This window comes from Malus sylvestris, chromosome 14 (genome assembly GCF_916048215.2).
Source record: "Malus sylvestris chromosome 14, drMalSylv7.2, whole genome shotgun sequence".
Lineage (NCBI taxonomy): Eukaryota > Viridiplantae > Streptophyta > Magnoliopsida > Rosales > Rosaceae > Malus > Malus sylvestris.
In genome coordinates this window covers 18,104,681-18,125,831 of record NC_062273.1, presented here as the reverse complement: position 1 = coordinate 18,125,831, position 21,151 = coordinate 18,104,681, and the positions used below count along the sequence as shown (strand labels likewise).

The 21,151-nt window shown below is 38.8% G+C and overlaps 1 protein-coding gene and 1 pseudogene across 2 annotated transcripts in view; both read left to right on the top strand.

Annotated features, from left to right (window-relative positions):
- The window catches only part of LOC126600215 (uncharacterized), a 46,806-nt gene extending 27,082 nt beyond the window's left edge, over positions 1 to 19,724 (top strand). Inside the window, exons 2-3 of one of the 2 annotated variants that reach the window (XM_050266780.1) lie at positions 17,673 to 17,996; positions 18,215 to 19,724. In XM_050266780.1, coding sequence (XP_050122737.1) covers positions 18,963 to 19,637 — 675 coding nt within the window. In that variant the 5' untranslated portion in view covers positions 17,673 to 17,996; positions 18,215 to 18,962 and the 3' untranslated portion in view covers positions 19,638 to 19,724. The remainder of the gene's footprint in view (positions 1 to 17,672; positions 17,997 to 18,214) is intronic. The other variant, XM_050266781.1, reaches the window with a different exon arrangement.
- On the top strand, positions 4,761 to 10,788 carry LOC126599075 (uncharacterized; annotated as a pseudogene).
- Positions 19,725 to 21,151: the final 1,427 nt, after the last annotated feature.

Genomic DNA, 21,151 nt, shown 5'->3' with positions numbered 1-21,151 from the left:
ATTATTCTTTAATTGTCAAATGAGTTTGTGACTTTTCATTTATTTTGTATTATTATCTTCATTATTGTGTTCCTCAAATGCAAGTTACTACTTATCTCCTTATATTTATAATAGGATAATGTTAGGGAGATCAAATTTCTAAACTAAAATTTGTAAACTAAATGATGTGAAAGTTGATGATTGAATTATCATTTAAGTGTTGACTAACGTACTAATTTCCTATTGATGACACGGAATTTGGTTTAAAAATTTGATCTCCCTAACATTATCCATTATGAAAAGGGAAACTTCTAATTAGTTGTGGAGGTGCCAAAACCCTAACCCTTTCTAATATGATCATGAGAAATAAGGAATGGTGTAAGGAGGGAGAATAGGGGTGTGTTATTATATTATTAGAAAAAGTTATAGGATGGAAAAATGAATTCATGAATCATAACCGCACGATCCTTCATGCTAACCATATGTGACGCTATCAGAATTTTTTCTGAGTGTTAAGAATACAACTGGGTATATAAAGTATTATAATACAATTAGTTAAAAAAAAAATATTCAAATTTTCAATCAATTGTATTTTATTCTAAAAAATCTTTCCATCAGCACACTCCTGACACTCAGCATATTTCCAAGTGAATTATCACCAGGAGCAGTATCACTTCCATCTGTTTTGGCTAGAATACCTTCGTTGTCTTCCCCGCTCCATCCGATACTCAAAATTTTCGTTCCCTTGTAGGTATTCAACTTTGTTTGTCTCGGATTCGTGTCCTTGCGAATGGTGATTAGGGAGAGAGGATCCTCGTCGAATCTTTTTTGTGAGGATCCCGAGGATCCTCTAATCATATCCATTCATCGTACACAATGGCGGAGTCAAGTTAAGGGCTGCCCTAGGCTGTAGCCCAGGTAGCTTGTGGTGAAAAATAAAATTTTACATATAATTTTGATTCATTTTCAAATGTAGCCCACCAAATATTTAGTCGCTAATTCGAATTCTCTAGGTTTAACTATATAAAATTATATAATACAGTTTGCAAATCATCTCTTTTTCTTACATTATTTTTCTCATCGCTTCTTGTACCTGTACAAATTTGGATTTGTTTAATTTTAACACGTTTTTGGCTCACCTTGTGAATTTTTTTAAGCTAGCTAATACTATGGGAAATAGGGTATCAAGTTTCTTTATTTAAAAAGATTTAAAATTTTAAACTAGCCCACTTGGTAAAAAATTCCTAGCTCCGCTATTGATCATACATCGTATAGTCAGTTTTTATCAAGTACGGTTTATATTCAATTAAAAAAAAAATTATAATGATTTATGATCGCACGATATACGATGAATGGATGTAATTAGAGGATCTCCAGGATCCTCACAAAGAGAATCCGAGGATCCTCCTAAGTGATTAGGACACAACTCACCCTCGTAATTGTATTAATTGTACATGTGTATTAATTGAAACACTAATTTTTTTTGTTTTTTTTATGTTTGACATGAAGAATCAAACGAAAGATTTCAATTGTAAATGATCTTAACTTACTACAAAATTGTATGTAACATTCATTTTTAGTTGGTGCAGTTCAAAATAAATGACCGTTTTTAGATGAATTCAAATAGTATTGAGACCTTTTTCTTTATGGTTATATTATTGTTGTACGTGAATAAACAACTTGAATTAGATGATCTTAACAGAAAGCTTTAGAGACGAAGATGATCTGAATCCCATGTTTACCAACATGAGCGTAATTATAAAAGGGTGTTCAAATATTAAGTTACTATCTATATCAAACACTAATTAAATAGTTTCCGTTGTATGTAGAGTTACGTTTGCGAAGTTGGCGCGAAGTTGTAGATAGAGTTAGGTTTGCAGGTTGGTGCGAAGTTGGCTAAAGCCGTATGTTTCCTCCTATGTCCAACTCATCCAAGTTCAAAATTGGAATCCCCTCCCCTTGACATGGATTAGAAGAGTAGCCGAATCCAAAAAAGGAAAATAGTTCGCACTGAATGAAGTTTTTTTTTTTTTTTTTCTTTTAAGCGAAATTTCTTTCCTTAAAAAAATGAAATTTCTTTATGTTCTTAATTTTCTTCTCCTATTTTATTTTGTAACAAAATATCTAAACAAATATAACTCACCAGGAACCGTTACAGAAAAAAAAAAAATTTATCAAAACGATTATAGCCGCACGATCATTCAAGTAAGCAAAACGTGGCACGATCTTGTTCACTCATATATCCACTCTTGACGCTCAGCATCGCTAAGAGCAATTCCACCGGGGACCAAATGTCCCAGCCTCCAGTCCAAAAACCAAGCCAGGCCTCTGTCAATCAAGTCCACCCCAACAAACTGACTGGTACCCAGCCCGAGCTGGGCAAGAGCCCAGCCCAAAAGAGACTGAGACAGAAGCCGGGGAAGAAGCCTGGCGCGTGCACTTCACGCAGCCGTTTGGCGAGTGCCCGACAAGCTTTCAGACGCCGGGGCCCGCGTGCAGGCGCTGTCAGTCCCCCCCCCCCCCCGAGTTGCGACGTGGCTACCTCTCTGCCGTTGGATTTCCAACGGCTAGTTTTCTAAACCGTTGGATTTCCAACGGTAAAAAAATTTTAAATTTTACTTTTAAACTAGACCGTCGGATCAAAGATCAACGGTCCACGTTTTTTTCACAAAAAGTAAATTAAAAAAAAAAAAAGGGCCCAACGGTCAGAAATATGACCGTTGGCCACGTGGCAACTCCCTAGCTCTTGGATTTGAATATTTTTCAAATCCAACGGTCCAGATTAATTAACTATATTAAAATTCATTAAAAATTATTAAAAAATACATAAAATTTATTAAAAAATACAGAAAATTTTAAAAAAATTACAGAAAATTTTGAAAAATGTTAATTTTTTTTCCTATAAATACCTAACCCTCATCTTCTACCTTTACACCACATTCCAATATTTTCTACACTTTCTATACTATCTACATTTCAATATTTTCTACACTTTAAGAGAAAAAAATGTCTTCGTGGAAGCTCATTGAAGATGTTACGTTGTGTGAATGTTGGGTTCACACTACTCATGATCCGATTACGGGTAATGAGATGGATAAGCGAGAGATGTGGAGTAAAATTACGAAAGCGTTTTGTGATGTACATGGAGAAAACGCCAGAACTAGTCAAGGTCTTCAAGGTCGTTGGAAAAAACTCAACGCATCATTTACTTGTTGGAAAAACGCCATCTCTCATGCTTCCGGTAACCTCTGTAGTGGGACAAGTTTAGCGGATCAGGTGACAATATTTTTATTTATTTATATGCATTCCACTCACATTAATATTTTGATTTATTTAATTTCGTATGTAATTTTTATCTTATTTCTTATGTAATTTTTATTTAATTTCTTATGTAATTTTTATTTAATTTCTTATGTCATTTTTATTTAATTTCTTATGTCATTTTTATGTAATTTATATGCATTCCACCCGTATTAATATTTTGAATTTATTTATTTGTGTTACACCCGCATTTTTTAACACTATGTTATCCCACTTTTTTATAGACACTACAAGCTCAAGCATTCTACAATTCAAAGAACGGGAACAAATCATTCAATAGATTGGAATGTTGGCAAATTGTCAAAGATTGCCCTAAATACAAAATTGTGGCAACTGGTCCAGAAGTTGTCATGCACGGTATGGGTCTACATAGTTCTCCAGAACCAGATATGGCCGAACAAGAAGCCGACACATTTCAAGACACGGAAGGGACGGCTGAACAAGTGCCCGAGACCCATGTCGTTGCATTCTAAAACGCCGTCTAAAAACATGATCAGGGAATATGCTATTGGGAATAAAATAATCTTCCAATAGATTTTTACCTCTTTTTTCCCTTTTTCTATCGAGGTTTGCAACACGTCTTGGTTTGGCTATCTGACCCACGGCTTCCATGACACGGCGGGAATGTGAGGCCTTCTGCCTTCTATGGTGATCATCCTCATCCTCCTCCATGAAGAAAGCCTCATCTCCACATCCACCTTCCTCGAGATTGGCCAATTCTGCCTGTTGTGCCAACAACCTTTGTTGTTGCTCTTGCAACTGCTTATACACCCTTCTTGAAGAAGACATTGTAATAAGAACTCAAGATTTGAAAATGATGAACAAGGATTCTGAGCTAAAAAGAATGATTGAGCTTGGTGTGAGGATGGATGTAGGGATGTAGGGTTTATATGGACAAAAAAAGAAAGGATGAGGTTCTGGACAATGCCACGTGGCACTACGTGATTGGTTGAAAATCTTATCGAAATCTTGGCTAAATTATTGTAAACCGGAAGTGACACGTGGCGTGTCAGGATTGGTCGAGAATATTATCGAAAATCTATCCACAAAATAGTACGTTCGGATAATGACACATGGCATGACGTGATTGGTTGAAAATCTTATCGAAATCTTGGCTAAATTATTGTACCATGGAAGTGACACGTGGCGTGTCGGGATTGGTTGAAAATAATATCGGAAATCTATTCACAAAATAGTACGTTCAGATAATGACACGTGGCGTGACGAGATTGGTTAAAAATCCTATCCGAAATTAAAACTATTTTATTTTTTTATTCTTTATTTTAAATGGGTTAAAAATCTTATCCGAAATAAACTTAAAAAAAAAACACACCAAATAAATGCGCTGGGTGCCAGCGCATTTTTTTAGGGGTGGAGATGCCTTGGCCTATTACTGTTCACTCCAGTCTATTACTGTTCATTTGAGTGGATAAATGCGCTGGCTGCTGGCGCAAAGTCCACAGGGATGGATTTGCTCTAAGTAGAAAAATGGCACAGGGAACCAGGGAAACCATAATCGCTTTCTCCGCTCATCTTTTCAAATCACTCTGTTTCGGAGACGTCTTCAGCTCGGTTCCGTTTCGGATTTCCAAGCCTCAAAATGTTGATCGGGAAACGAAGCAATTCTAAAGACTGCGATGAGGCCGAAGCAGCCGAAAGCCGGAGCGTTTCAGAACTGTTTTTGGCGCTGAGAACGGCATCTCGGCCGGAGGATTTCACCCCAATCGAAGAGGCTTTGGCGGTGAGAGAAGCGAGACTGAAGGGAGAAATCGAGCAGCAGAGGTACGAAAAGGCATTGATGGAGGAAAAGTACGAGTTCGAGCGGCTGGAAAAGCTCAAAGCAGAGGAGGAGCTGAGGGTCAAGCTTTCCCTTATGGCCAGGACAGAGGCTGTGAACGGACAAAACGTCCGGCGAAAGACGAGGGCAATGTGGTAATTTCGGAGCCTGGGACGAACATGCAAAGAAGAAGATGCAACCTTTTGGCTGCTGCAATCGATGGTAGCAGTGGAGTAAGCTCTGCTTCTGGAAAAGGGGATTGAGGTCTGCCAATTTCATGTAATTAATTTGGATTAAGATATTTGTATTATTTTCATATTAATTTTAAGTTTAGTGCTTCAAATTTTTGTTAATTTTGATTAGTCAGGGAGTTGTGTTAATTTTGTAGTCTGATTTCCATATAAATATGTTGAAAGGTTAAATGTGGATGTTGAGGTATCCGATTGTATAAAAGTTATTTGACGGACACCTTGTAGGGCTAATTTCATATTATATTTCAATAATCTCAACCGTGGACGGATATATTTGAGGTTGCAGCCCAAGTGAGATTTTGAAAAGCGATATTCTTTTTTTAGTAGTTGTAATGATTTAGTCAAATCAGCTCAACCGAGTAAGTGTTGACAAGCTTTTAATATTGTCACCAAGTATTGAGTGGCTTTAGTACTTCGTGTGTTTCACTTAATTTAGTTTGTAATTGAGGATTGTACGAGGTTGTTTATGTTTGTTGAGCTGGGGAAATGATTTTAACACACTTTTTCTCTCATCATACACACCTGTGTAGTTTTGTAGTTGTTAGATTCAACGGTTAAAGTAAAATCAACGGTCAAAATTAACAGGAGTGCACGAGGTAAAAATCAATACCCTTTGTAAAATCGTTTGAGTCTTTGAAGTATTCTCATTATATTAAGATTTTATTTTAGTAGTTTTTGTTGTACGTATTTGCATCGTATGTTTGTTTCTTGCATTTGTCGTATGTGTTTGTATTCATTTTGAGGGAAGGCTCATTATGCCTCCCAAAGTACATATATATTTGTTACTTACTAATAAAATTTACTCGTGCCGTTGGGTTTTGTTCATTAAGATTTCATTATGCCTCCCAAAGTACATGTATGTATATTTTAGTCGAGAATGTGAGAGACAATATTAGGAGGCTCCTTTAACAGGTTATGTAGCCTAGAGTCGTAGTCTACCTGAGAACAAAATCCTAGCTCCATCGCTGATCTCAACCATCATCTAGTTTTAGGTTGTCTCTCAAAGATCATTGTTGAAAAAGTCACTACAACCCAAAACTGTTAAATCTCTCGAATGGTTGTCACATGTCAGTTCTAATACTGTGTTCGTTATTTTGCTCTGTTAGGGATCTGAGAAAGAAGAGTTAAAAATATATATTTCGACTTTCATGTTTTTAAAACTTGGCTCGTTATGAATATATATGTATATATAGGTAACAGAGCGGTGGCAAAGGAGCAGATGAAGAGCAAGAACATGGAAAAGAAGAAAATCGGAAGCTTGAAGAGGGTAAGGGGAGATCAAGTACAATACAGATGTAATATGATATCATTTTTCAGTACAATGCAGCGAGTTAAGGAACACTTGACTGAAGGGCACTTGGAGTTGCTTCAACAAACTCCATTTTGGCCATTAATATCAGCATTTTACAGTGGTGCGATTTCTGAAGATCAATGCAAGAAATCGAACACTGACATCGGAAACATCATCAAGTGCTACAATGCCGAAACAATGGGTTTTGAGTTTGGTACTACATCTGCATCGTTGACAACTGAAGATGTTGCTGAAATTTTGGGGCTTCCACTAGAAGGTCAAGAAGTACGACAACTAAAGGGAAAACAGAAGCACATATCAGATTTTACCAAAAGGTATTTCGAGGAAGAAACTTTATTGCTCAAAAAGATGGTGGATGATGCTTTGGACGCAGCAATAAAAGGGAAGAGAAAAACAGATGTAGAGGATGTTGCACGCCTGATTGTAATAGAACTATGCGCGACCTTACTGTGTAACACAAACCACGTTGTTTCATGGAATTTAGTAAAGTATTGTGATGATTTAGAAAATATTTCAAGATATTCATGGGCAAAAGCAGTGGCTGACTTTCTACACGAGTCATTGGGAAAACGGACCAGGAAGTCCAACGGATATTCTGTTCCTGGATGTGTGGTTGTGATAATGGTAAGTAACTTACACTATCGTATAATAACTCTATATTGTAACCAGTGCCTTCATACGTGATTGTAATTACTTATTTTCATCCTAACAGCTTTGGCTGTGTGAGAGTACTAACCTTATACAACCAATCAAGGGAAGGGAGGGACAAAAACCAGCTATCGTAAAATGGAGCGTGTGGGAACTACACTTTAAACTGGGAGAAATAGACGTCGCAGATATTGGGGTAAGTATATTGTATACTACGTAGCTGTAAATGGTTTTCACTATTGCTAGAATTGCTTGTAGATGTTGATATCCTATTTGTTTGGATAATGCACCTGTCCAGCTGAGCTTTTAAGAAGGGCAAGAAGAAGCAAAGTAATAAAGAAGTAGTGGAAAAGCCACTAGAGCCGCTCGAACTAGTGCGGAGGAATGAGCGTTTGACAGCAATCGATCAGGATAGCACTGCAAATAATAATATCAGTGAAGTAAGCTCTGCTTCTGTTGAAGGAAATGGAGGTCTGCATATTTCAGGTAATTTGGATTAAAGAATTATATAATATTTACAATTTAAGTTATGCTAATTACGAGAGTTTAATGCTTGAAATTTTGTTGCTTAATTGGTTAATTTTAACTAATCCGGGGTTTATATTTTTTATTGTCGACTTAAGTTTGATGATTCTGCCTTTGTGATTGTAGTCTGATTTCTATATAAATATGTTGGAATTTTAAGAGCTAAGTACGTTTTACACCATCGGATTTTAGAATTAATTTCACAATAGGTCACGAGGCTCCAATTTTTTCATGATACACCGTTTTGATATTCAACGAATTTACACCTTTTATAATAGGTCAACCATTCACTAATGACTTGGAAGTGAGGGACCCACCCCTAAAATGTCCTCAATGTGTTTTCTTGTGGCACGGTTAGTGGGTCTGCAATATGAGTGCTCCGGATACATGAGCAGTTAATGGTTGACTAGATAATAAACCTATCAAAAGGTGTAGATTGGACTAATGTAAAAGGGTTGAGGTGTAATGTGAAAAATTAGAACCTCATAGCTCGTTTTGAAATTACCCCCAAACCTCGATGGTGTAAAATGTAAACCCAATTTTAAATTTCGACATATATGTAGTTTCACTATGAGGTATTCATCTGAATAAAATTTATTTGCTGGACACTTTTTAGGGATCATCCTATATTATATTTCAATTATCTCAACCGGTGTCTAATTTTTAGGTTGTCCCTCAATGACCGCTATTGCAAAAAGCAACTAAAATCGGACACTATATATCACTCAAATGGTTGTCAATTTATTTTTCTGAAATATTGTATTTGTCTATTTTGTTTCCTTACGGATCCTTAAGAAAGAAGAGTTAAAATATATTTTGACTTTCTTGTGTTAAAACTACGTGCTTGTAATGCACATCTATATATATATATAGGTTACAGACCGGGACACAAATAAGATGAAGAACAAGAACATGGAAAACAAGAAAATGGAAAAGAGGAATATGGGAAGTTGGACGAGGGTAAGAGGAGATCAGGTGCGATACCGCTGTAATATGATATCATTTTTTAATACGATGCAGCGAGTTAGGGAACACTTGACTGAAGGGCATTTGGAGTTGCTTCAACAAACTCCATTTTGGCCGTTAATATCGGCATTCTATAATGGTCTGATTTCTGAAGACCAATGCAAGAAATCGAAAGCCGGCATTGGAAACATCATGAAGTGCTATAACGCCGAAACAATGAGTTTTGAGTTTGGTACTACATCTGCATCGTTGACAACTGAAGACGTTGAAATTTTGGGGCTTCCACGGGAAGGTCAAGAAGTACAATTAAAAGGAACAACGAAACACATATCAGATTTTACCAAAAGGTGTTTCGAGGAAGAAACAATATTGTACGAGAAGTTGGTGGATAATGCCTTGGAAGCAGCAATAAAAGGGCAGAGAGAAACAGATGCAGAGGATGTTGCACGCCTGATTCTAATAGAACTTTGCGCTACCTTCTTATTGTGTAACACAAACCAAGTCGTCTCATGGAATTTAGTCGAGTATTGTGAAGATTTAGAAAATCTTTCAAGATATTCATGGGCAAAAGCAGTGGCGGACCTTCTACACGAATCATTGGGAAAACGGACCAGGAGGTCCGAGGGATATTCTCTTCCTGGATGTGTGGCTGTCATAACGGTAACAATTGTGGTATAGTAACTTTATAATGTAATTAGTGCCTCCATAAGTGATTGTAATTACGTTTTATTTTCATGTTAACAGCTTTGGTTGTGCGAGAGAACTAACCTCATACAACCAATCAGTGGAAGGGAGGGACAGAAACCGGCTCTAGTAAAATGGAACACTTGGGAACTACACTTCAAACTGGAACAAATAGACGTCGAAGAGATTGGGGAAGTGTATATAGTTATTATATTTTAGCATTTACGTAACACTAGGTATAGAATACATTGTAGTTGGAATCGGTATACTATTGCTAGGAATTACTTGTAGATGCTGATATCCTATTTGTTTGGATAATGCACCTGTCCAGCTGAGCTTTAAGGAGAAGAACAAAAAAGAAATGGAAATGCCACCCGAAGAAGCTAAGATAGATGGGCAAGAAGATCGAGAAGAAGGGGAGAATCTATTAGATGATACACTGGCCTCATCAGGATGTGAATTTCGAGCTCAGAAGACACAAACGAAATTCCTCTCAGTTCGTACTATTTCAGAAAGGTTGAACAACAATGAGGGCTTGGAAAAAAGATCTGAAGATAGAGAGGAAATGGTTCAAAATGCAAGTGCTGGACTTGCAGAAGCTCAAGGAAAATTGAATAGGATAAATGCAAAGATAGAGAGTAAGGACATAACAAAAAAATTGAAGACAAAACTAAAAGAAGAAAAAGAGGAGAAGAAAAAGCTGAAAGAGGGCTACGAGTTCTTAATTGGCGAGCAGAAATCATTGCTTGGATCTCTGAAGTGTTTCGTGAAGAAGTTGGAAAGAAGTCTCGAAGCTGAGAGGAAAGACAAGGTGGAGATGATCAAGGAAATTCAAGATCTCAAAGATCAGCTCAATCAAGGGAGTCCTTGCACTGCAATGCAATTGAGAGACAACATACAAATTGAGGCATGTCCGAAGCAATTGTGCTTGACAAGTCCAGAGAAAAGCACCACAAATAGGGCACATCCGGAGTTTGAGAATGAACAAGGAGGAAAAAAGAAGAGGAGAGTAGAGGAAGAAAAATGAAATCAAAGGATAATTTTTTTCTTTTTTGTGAGTTATATCTGTCGAGTAATAGCCGACCCTACTTAGTGGGAAAAGGCTTTGTTGTTGTTGTTGTTGTATATCTGTTGAGTAAACCCTATCTTGTGGGATAATGCTTTGTTGCTGCTCTTGTTGTTTGTATCTGTTGAGTAAGACATCGAACCTTCCTAGCATTGTATCTTTCATTACAAAAATGTTCTCTCAGTTGACCATGGAGAATTCATGGTCACTCACCATTTGATTTGATATCAAGGGTAAGAAGAATAAATTGAGAATGTAACTTGTGAGTTAATAGCCTTTTCTTTAATTTACTGCCCTATTACATGGAGAAAGTCTTGGTTGCGGATGACAGACCACGTGGCGTCCAACCGCACACAAAACGCCCCACACCCATTATTTTGGTCCCGCCCCCTTGTGTGGAGTCGATATACGGGTGTTTGGACTGAAGAATTCCTATTGCATGCTTTCTATATGTGGTTTAGCTTGTTTTCGTTTTTGATCATCCCATTCAAAGATAATGTTTGAGATGGTTGAAACTTGAAACTTATGAGATGTGATTCAGATTTGACCTGAAGCCTTTGATTTGTTTCTTGGGATACAAGTTATACAGATAGAATGATAATATGATAGAAGAAACAGCAGATGATCTACTACCTATCCAACCTAGTACATTGGAATCTGAAGCCTCTGCTATTCTTATTTTCTTCTTTAGGGTTGAAATTTTAAGACCACCATGCATTTGATTGTTTTCTCACAAATGTAAAATTAACAGGTTTTTTTTTTTTTTTTTGAAGAAGTAAAATTAACAGGTTTTGTTAGCAAGCATTGTTCTAAACATCCCCGCCTAGCACTGTCTAGGTGCTAGGCGGTTGGCCACTGCCCCGATTAATGCCTAAGCGTTTGAAAATTAAGAAAGGGTGCCTAGAGCTACTGAGGCACCCGCCTAGACTGCCTAAGTTGCGACTCACTTAAACAAAAAATAGATAACTTTCATTTTGTATTTTATTTTTTTTCAATAAATTGTAAGAGACTTGTTGAATGCTTAAATGAATACACATTATATGCATGTTTCCCATGTTTTAATTATGTTCCAATACTTCCTAATATATATGTCATTCTATTTTGTAGTTTAGAATGAAATTATATATATTTTAAGTAGAAACAGACACTTATTTACACGAAATATAATAGATTTACTTAAATCCGCCTAGCTGCCTAATCATTAGGCCCCAGCTCGCCGCCCGACTAGTGACTAGCGTCTTTTAGAACCTTGTTTGCAAGTTACAATTTCATTCTCTTACACCAAATTTTTTACGTTGTCATATTTGCTACCTGATGATGTTTGAAATAGGTAGCGAATGTAGGTCAAGTACCTGAAAAACTTGGGTAGAATCGCCTAACCACGTTATATGTACATACCTCTCACAAAAGCTCGAGATCCTTTGCATTTGGTCTTGGTTGATGGGAGAGCTACCTGAGTTTCTCTCAATGCGATACCTAGTACGACAGAATGGGGTACCCACCCGGGCCAGGACAGCTGGGGGCACCATGGGATTGCTTCTCATCCAAGTATATGGTATTAGGGCCTTTCAAGCCCAAAACAACCCATGAATTTGTGCTCGTAGCTCCAGCACATGTAGCCAACAATGGTCGATGACATGGCATGAACAAACCGAATGGTTACTAGCGGCATTGTCCCCATGATGGGGCACGTGATTTAACCGTGATAACATGTTGGGTGGCACATGCAGCAGCCCATATGTTGGTCTTTGGACCAACGTGCCCCTTGGAGCGCCACCCACTTCTCTCTGCCTCCCACCACCTCTTTTTTATTTTTTAACACATGATATAACTTAATGAGAATGAGTTAAGCTTCACAATGCGCTAATAATAATGTTGTTTAAATTCTTTATTTTTTACCAGAATTGAACCTAAAATCTTTTTTTTTTAAGAACACAAATCGAAAATGTTAATCATAATGATAAGAACAAAGTGTCTGAGTTAAATTTTGGGGTCCCACATGATTTAACAAAATGCGACTATAGTATTGTTAGGAATTGATTTGATTAAAATGATTCGTTGAATAAAATTAATGACACAAAAAATTTATAAAAAAAAAAGAAAGAAATTGTCGAATTAACTTTTTAGTGAAAAAGTGGTAATTAACTGCCAACATTGCTTTGGAAGGTATATTTGGCATCTAAAAAATGTTTCATCATTCTCTGATTACACGAGATGAATCTTAGTTTAATGAATTGAAGATGATCTTAGGAAAAACAATATGGCAAATGCATTTAAAAATGCTTTTATGTTATAAAAGCGATTTCTAAATTAACATCAAGTGCTTTGAAGTTTCAATAAAGGTTTCTAACATGTTTATAATAAGTTTTTTTTTTATCAGAAATGCTTTATTGAAATGACGTCACTCTAAATCTGAAGCTTCTTATCAAAATTTTCTTCATATAATTATGTTATTTCTAGAATATAGGAGGTAGTTGACCAAACATTAATGATGGACAAATCTCCATCTTCATACATTCTTGATATCATATGAGATGGCAAAGTATTTTTGGCCCCTGGATCAAACTAAACACCAATATAGACTTAATCCATTTATGAATACCTATTTTGTAATACATTTTTCTTTTCTTTTTTTCAATTTATTTTTCATATTCGTGGTATAATTTTGTCTTTTAAAATATTACAACGAGTTATCTTTTGAGTAGAGAATGATTTAGAATCATAAACAATGAAAAGAAACCAGCATCATCACATCATTTAAAGCGAGTCTAGCTATAGTTTGACAAATCGAGATTTCTATGCATGTTCAAGAGCTTTTCTACCATCCATGAAGCAATCTCGTACAAAAAGATCTAATTTTATATTAACATGAGGAAAATATGCATTATTACAAGAAAGGAAACGAACTAACAATTCTAATGCACATGTAATACTTTACCCAACTTACCTAACTAATTTGTTCAACATATTAGTTCTAATGCACATGTAATACTTTACCCAACTTACCTAACTAATTTGTTAAACATATTTTTTTGGATTAACCTTTTAATGTCATTCTAAATTGGTTTTAACCTTTTTAAATATTCTAAATAAGTCTCCTACATATTGAAAATGTCACATCCGTTAAACCCCAGTTAAAAATCTATTAGATTAACTAGGCTTATTTTGTTTATAAAATGAATTGAAGGCAAGGGACGCATTTGCCTCCTCCAACTAACGGTTCCACCACTCCCATTAGGCCATCACCTCCAAACCTAACGCAAAACCACCAACTTCACTCTACAACTTAAGCTGCCAACATCAGAAGAAGGTCATGGAGGTTGCTGAAATAGTATAGACTGCCATGATGCGGCTACAATCATCTTCATTGCCCCGAAGAACTGGAAGTTTTACGAGTCGAGAATCAACGAAACAGGAAATCACATATGCAAAAACAAGCTTCTTGAAACCCATCTGAATTCTTAACCCTCTTCTTTGTTAAGAGATTGCTCTCATAATGTAATTTCAATTTAAATCCATCTTTTATTCAATTCAACACTTGTTTGATCATTTGATTCCATATTATATAATCTATGTTTAAAATTTAGATTTTGAGGCAACTAATTTTAATATTCTCCCTGATATACCCAATTAGTGGGTTTGAATATAATCTATGCTTGAAAAATTAACTGGGGCTTAACGAATGTGACATTTTTAATAGGTTGAGTACTTTTTTGGAATGTTAAAAAAAATTGAAATTAATTTGCAATGACACTAAAAAGTTAGGGGGTTTTGAGTACTTAATCTTGTCTTTTTTGCCGAACAATAGAAATTCATTCATTAAATTTGAATAAAAATGTTTAAATCACAGGTAAAAATGTTATAAATATCCTTTTAATTGGACAAGAGTCATGCAATCATTCAAGAGAACATTACATATCAAACTAACGAGAAACCAAATCAAAGCCAACTTGGCTGATTTATGTACTACTAAGTTGGTAGAACGCCGAACAAGCAAGGACTTGTGCACCATCAATAATACTCACTAATCAATTAAGAATAGCATAGTATAGTTCTCTTTTTAGCCTTAAGATTTATGAATTTAGCTTTCCACATTATTAAAAGAGAATTTGCAATAACAACAAAAAATATTGGTATGACGAGCTAAACACTATGTTTATTGGTAAAAAGAACTTAACATTTTGTTTGGATAAGGAAAATGAACTTGAAATTTTGACAGAAATTGGAATTTATAAATGGCTTTTTATCCGAAATGGTCTTTGAGAATGGCATAATTCTTCACTTTGGTCCCTACAACAACAACAACAACAACAACAAAGCCTTTTCCCACTAAGTGGGGTCGGCTATATGAATCCTAGAACGCCATTGCGCTCGGTTTTGTGTCATGCCCTCCGTTAGATCCAAGTACTCTAAGTCTTTTCTTAGAGTCTCTTCCAAAGTTTTCCTAAGTCTTCCTCTACCCCTTCGGCCCTGAACCTCTGTCCCGTAGTCACATCTTCGAACCGGAGCGTCAGTCGGCCTTCTTTGCACATGTCCAAATCACCAGAGCCGATTTTCTCTCATCTTTCCTACAATTTCGGCTACTCCTACTTTACCTCGGATATCCTCATTCCCAATCTTATCCTTTCTCGTGTGCCCACACATCCCACGAAGCATCCTCATCTCCGCTACACCCATTTTGTGTACGTGTTGATGCTTCACCACCCAACATTCTCTGCCATACAACATCGCTGGCCTTATTGCCGTCCTATAAAATTTTCCCTTGAGCTTCAGTGGCCTACGACGGTCACACAACACGCCGGATGCACTCTTTCCATCCAGCTCGTATTCTATGGTTGAGATCTCCATCTAATTCTCCGTTCTCTTGCAAGATAGATCCTAGGTAACGAAAACGGTCGCTTTTTGTGATCTTCGCTAGATTGCTCTGGTCATTAGTGTGGATAAGTATATAAATGGATAGAGATAGGAAAGCAAACACAAGATGTACGTGGTTCACCCAGATTGGCTACGCCCACGGAATAGAAGAGTTCTCATTAATTATGAAGGGTTTACACAAGTACATAGGTTCAAGCTCTCCTTTAGTGAGTACGAGTGAATGATTTAGTACAAATGACATTAGGAAATATTGTGGGATAATGATCTCGTAATCACGAAACTTTTAAGTATCGGAGTGTGGTGTCGTCTTGACTTGCCTTATCTGTCTCATAGGTAGATGTGGCATCTTCTCTGGAAGTACTCTTCCTCCATCCAGGGGTGGTATCTTTAACTGGTGAAGATGCACAAGGTAATGTATCAATTTCACTTGAAGCTTACTTGTAGTTTCAGGCTTGGTCAAGCGCGATACAAACCATGTAGTAGGAGTCCCCCAAGTCGCCGAGCTAGGGGGTCTGCTGAAAGAGGTGACAGACAAGGTAAGCAATCAGAGCTCCGACTGATTGTTCACCTTCTCCCCATCTTGCAGCAGCATGAAGGATAAAGAGAAGAAAAATGAGAAGAGATGATATGAGATACTTTTGCTTTTGAAGAAGTAACTTTCCACAGGCTTATTCTTGAACTGAGCTGGAGGGTTTTCTGGTTTCCTCCAGAGTATAAGGCCGACTGAAGAATTTGAGGGTCAAAACAAGTCCATCAAATCTAGAGTACGTTCCACCCTGCTGATATGGGATACTTTTGCTTTTGACAGAGTAATGGATGTATCGGCACGTGTGCTGTTACGCTTGTCTCCACATGCTTCCTTGTATCCTTCGCACTTGCCCTATCTGTTCCTCAAGCAGATGCGGAATCTTCCCTGGAAACATAAGATGATGAAGATGAGTACTCGAGAGCAATGCCAGGTAAGTAATCAGGTAAGGGGTTCCAAGCAGTCAGTTCCTGGCTGGAAGCTTGATTCCAAGTACTGACTGATTGCTCTCTTTCTCCTTGTCTTGCAGGTAAAAACAAGGCCAAAAGAAAAAACAAGGAAAAAGCATGATATGAGATACTCTTGCTTTTAACCCTGATGATATGAGATATTCTTGCTCTAGTATAGCTTGTTTGCAGAGGTATTATCGGGGGGAAAGAAAGCTGAATATTTCGAAAGGCTTTGTTGGGAGTGCCCTCTCAGATATGATGAAGGGTTGAGCATTTTTGCAGGTCTGCCTGTCCGTTGGGGATGGAGGTCGACATATATAGGAGTCTCCCTAACAACAAGTAGTAATGCTATTCCTTTACCCTGCTTGGTCATAGCACGGTAGTGGGAGCTGCCAGTTTCACATGTTTTAACTCTGTCAGAGCACTTTGAAAAAGTGGTCTGTGGTATCTGGCTCTCGAGATTCGGAGAACGATGCCTCTTCGATTTTTGAGAAAGCAATCATGCTGGGGGTCTGACTCTCGAGATTCGGAGAGCAGTGTCTCTTCGATTTTTGAGGAAGTAATCATGTTGGGAGTCTGGCTCTCGAGATTCGGAAGGCGGTGCCTCTTCGATTTTGGAGCAAGCAATCTTGTTGGGAGTGTTGTCTCGAATGTGAGTAAAGGTTGGACATGTTTGCTAGTCTACCTTGCCACGAAGCACAAAGGTTGACACACAGGGACTTTCCAATTATCCAGCAATGGTACTGTTCCTTTACCCTCTCTTCGATTTTGAGAAAGTAGTCATGTTGGGAGTCTGGCTCTCGAGATTCGGAAGACGGTGCCTCTTCGATTTTGGAGCAAGCAATCTTGTTGGGACTGTTTTCTCGAATGTGAGTAAAGGTTGGGCATGTTTGCTAGTCTACCTTGCCACGAAGCACAGAGGTTGACACACAGGGACTTTCCAATTATCCAGCAGTGGTACTGTTCCTTTACCCTTGTGGGTAATAATATGGTAGCTAGACCTTCAAAATTTATGTGTCTAAACTTTGTTAGTGCTGTTTCTTTGCTATTCTTTTACCTTTCTTGGTCAGAGCGATGTAGTGGGAGCTGCAAGCTTCACGTGCTCAACTTTGGCAGAGAACTTTGGCAAAGTGATCTGTGGTACCCATGAGTTATTGTTGCGTGTGGGAAGTGGGTGATTGAACAGTAAGATTCATGTGCTTTCTACTTCACCAGAAGTCTTCGACAAAATGCCCATAATTTCTGCCAAGCTGAGTGTGCGTGTGACAGGTGCTGACAAGGCTAGAAAAGTAGGTGCCTCTTCGATTTCTGAGATCGGCCCTCGTGGTCTCTGAGCAGCCCAGCTTTTGAGAAAGCGAGCGCCTCTTCGATTGATTCGGAGAACGGTGCCTCACCGATTTTTGAGAAAGCAATCATGCTGGGGGTCTGGCTCTCGAGATTCGGGGAGCAGTGTCTCTTCGATTTTTGAGAAAGTAATCATGTTGGGAGAGTGGCTCTCGAGATTCGGAGGGTGGTGCCTCTTCGATTTTGGAGCAAGCAATCTTGTTGGGAGTGTTTTCTCGAATGTGAGTAAAGGTTGGGCATGTTTGCTAGTCTACCTTGCCACGAAGCACAGAGGTTGACACACAGGGACTTTCCAATTATCCAGCAATGGTACTGTTCCTTTACCCGCTCTTCAATTTTTAAGAAAGTAGTCATGTTAGGAGTCTGGCTCTTTAGATTCGGAGGACGGTGCCTCTTCGATTTTGGAGCAAGCAATCTTATTGGGAGTGTTTTCTCGAATGTGAGTAAAGGTTGGGCATGTTTGCTAGTCTACCTTGCCACGAAGCACAGAGGTTGACATACATGGACTTTCCAATTATCCAGCAGTGGTACTGTTCCTTTACCCTTGTGGGTAATAATATGGTAGCTAGACCTTCAAAATTTATGGGTCTAAACTTTGTTAGTGCTGTTTCTTTGCTATTCTTTTACCCTTCTTGGTCAGAGCGATGTAGTGGGAGCTGCAAGCTTCACGTGCTCAACTTTGGCAGAGAACTTTGGCAAAGTTATCTGTGGTACCCATGAGCTATTGTTGCGTGTGGGAAGTGGGTGATTGAACAGTAAGATTCATGTGTTTTCTACTTCCCCAGAAGTCTTTGACAGAATGCCCATAATTTCCGCAAAGCTGAGTGTGCGTGTGACAGGTGCTGACAAGGCTGGAAAAGTAGGTGCCTCTTCGATTTCTGAGATCGGCCCTCGTGGTCTCTAGGGAGCCCAGCTTTTGAGAAAGCGAGCGCCTCTTCGATTTCTGAGATCGGCCTTCGTGGTCTTTAAGCAGCCCAACTTTTGAGAAAGCAAACGGCTCTTCGATTTCTGAGATCAACCCTCGTGATCTCTAAGCAGCCCAACTTTTGAGAAAGCAAACGCCTCTTCGATTTCTGAGCAGGCGCCTCTTTGATTTCTGAAGCTCCGTCGAGTGCAGATTTTTATAGAGGCTGGCATTAAGTTCCAAAGCACACTTGAATCTCCACCAGTAGAAGCTTCATTCTTGCACTTCTAATATCTTGATTTGTCCGACCTCTTCTCTCTTCAACACCTTTGAAAATGTCTGGCCCCTCCGACCGTCGTTTTGACTTGAACCTTGTTGAAGAGGCAGCCCCGCCTTCTCCAGACAACATATGGCGCCCATCCTTCGTCTCCCCAACTGGTCCTCTTACCGTTGGGGATTCCGTGATGAAGAATGATATGACCGCTGCGGTGGTGGCCAGGAACCTTCTCACTCCCAAAGATAACAGACTACTTTCCAAACGGTCTGATGAGTTAGCTGTTAAGGATTCGCTGGCTCTCAGTGTTCAGTGTGCAGGTTCTGTGTCTAATATGGCCCAACGCCTATTTGCTCGAACCCGCCAAGTTGAATCATTGGCGGCTGAAGTGATGAGTCTCAAACAGGAGATTAGAGGGCTCAAGCATGAGAATAAACAGTTGCACCGGCTCGCACATGATTATGCTACAAACATGAAGAGGAAGCTTGACCAGATGAAGGAAACTGATGGTCAGGTTTTACTTGATCATCAGAGATTTGTGGGTTTGTTCCAAAGGCATTTATTGCCTTCGTCTTCTGGGGCTGTACCGCGTAATGAAGCTCCAAATGATCAACCTCTGATGCCTCCTCCTCCTAGGGTTCTGTCCAGTACTGAGGCTCCAAATGATCCCCCTCCGGTGCCTTCTCTTTCTGGGGCTCTACCGACTGCTGAGACTTCTCCTAAGCAACCTTTGTGAAGGCTCCCTCTTGTGTGTTTATTTTGACTCATGTATATGTACATATTTGTAGCTTATCGGGGATATCAATAAATAAGCTTTCCTTCATTTCAACGTATTGTGTTAAATACACCAAAGCCTTCTTCGCTAAGTTCTTTGAATTTTCTTTTGTTGAAGCTTGTATGTTGAAGCTTTCTGAGTGGAGCATGTAGGTTGGGGTAGTGTTCCCTTAATTTCCCGAGTGAGGAAAACTTCTTGGTTGGAGACTTGGAAAATCCAAGTCACTGAGTGGGATCGGCTATATGAATCTTAGAACGCCATTGTGCTCGATCCTGTGTCATGTCCTTCGTTAGATCCAAGTACTCTAAGTCTTTTCTTAGAGTCTCTTCCAAAGTTTTCCTAGGTCTTCCTCTACCCCTTCGGCCCTGAACCTCTGTCCCATAGTCGCATCTTCTAATCGGAGCGTCAGTAGGCCTTCTTTGCACATGTCCAAACCACCGTAACCGATTTTCTCTCATCTTTCCTTCAATTTCGGCTACTCCTACTTTACCCCGGATATCCTCATTCCTAATCTTATCCTTTCTCGTGTGCCCACACATCCAACGAAGCATCCTCATCTCCGCTACACCCATTTTGTGTACGTGTTGATGTTTCACCGCCCAACATTCTGTGCCATACAGCATCGCCGGCCTTATTGCCGTCCTATAAAATTTTCCCTTGAGCTTCAGTGGCATACGGCGGTCACACAACACGCCGGATGCACTCTTCCACTTCATCCATCCAGCTTGTATTCTATGGTTGAGATCTCCATCTAATTCTCCGTTCTTTTGCAAGATAGATCCTAGGTAACGAAAACGGTCGCTCTTTGGTATTTCTTGATCTCCGATCCTCACCCCTAACTCGTTTTGGCCTCCATTTGCACTGAACTTGCACTCCATATATTCTGTCTTTGATCGGCTTAGGCGAAGACCTTTAGATTCCAACACTTCTCTCCAAAGGTTAAGCTTTGCATTTACCCCTTCCTGAGTTTCATCTATCAACACTATATCGTCTGCGAAAAGCATACACCAAGGAATATCATCTTGAATATGTCCTGTTAACTCATCCATTACCAACGCAAAAAGGTAAGGACTTAAGGATGAGCCTTGATGTAATCCTACAGTTATGGGAAAGCTTTCGGTTTGTCCTTCATGAGTTCTTACGGCAGTCTTTGCTCCTTCATACATATCCTTTATAGCTTGGATATATGCTACTCGTACTCCTTTCTTCTCTAAAATCCTCCAAAGAATGTCTCTTGGGACCCTATCATACGTTTTTTCCAAATCTATAAAGACCATGTGTAAATCCTTTTTCCCATCTCTATATCTTTCCATCAATCTTCGTAAGAGATAGATTGCCTCCATGGTTGAGCGCCCTGGCATGAACCCGAATTGGTTGTCCGAAACCCGTGTCTCTTGCCTCAATCTATGCTCAATGACTCTCTCCCAGAGCTTCATTGTATGACTCATTAGCTTAATACCCCTATAGTTCATGCA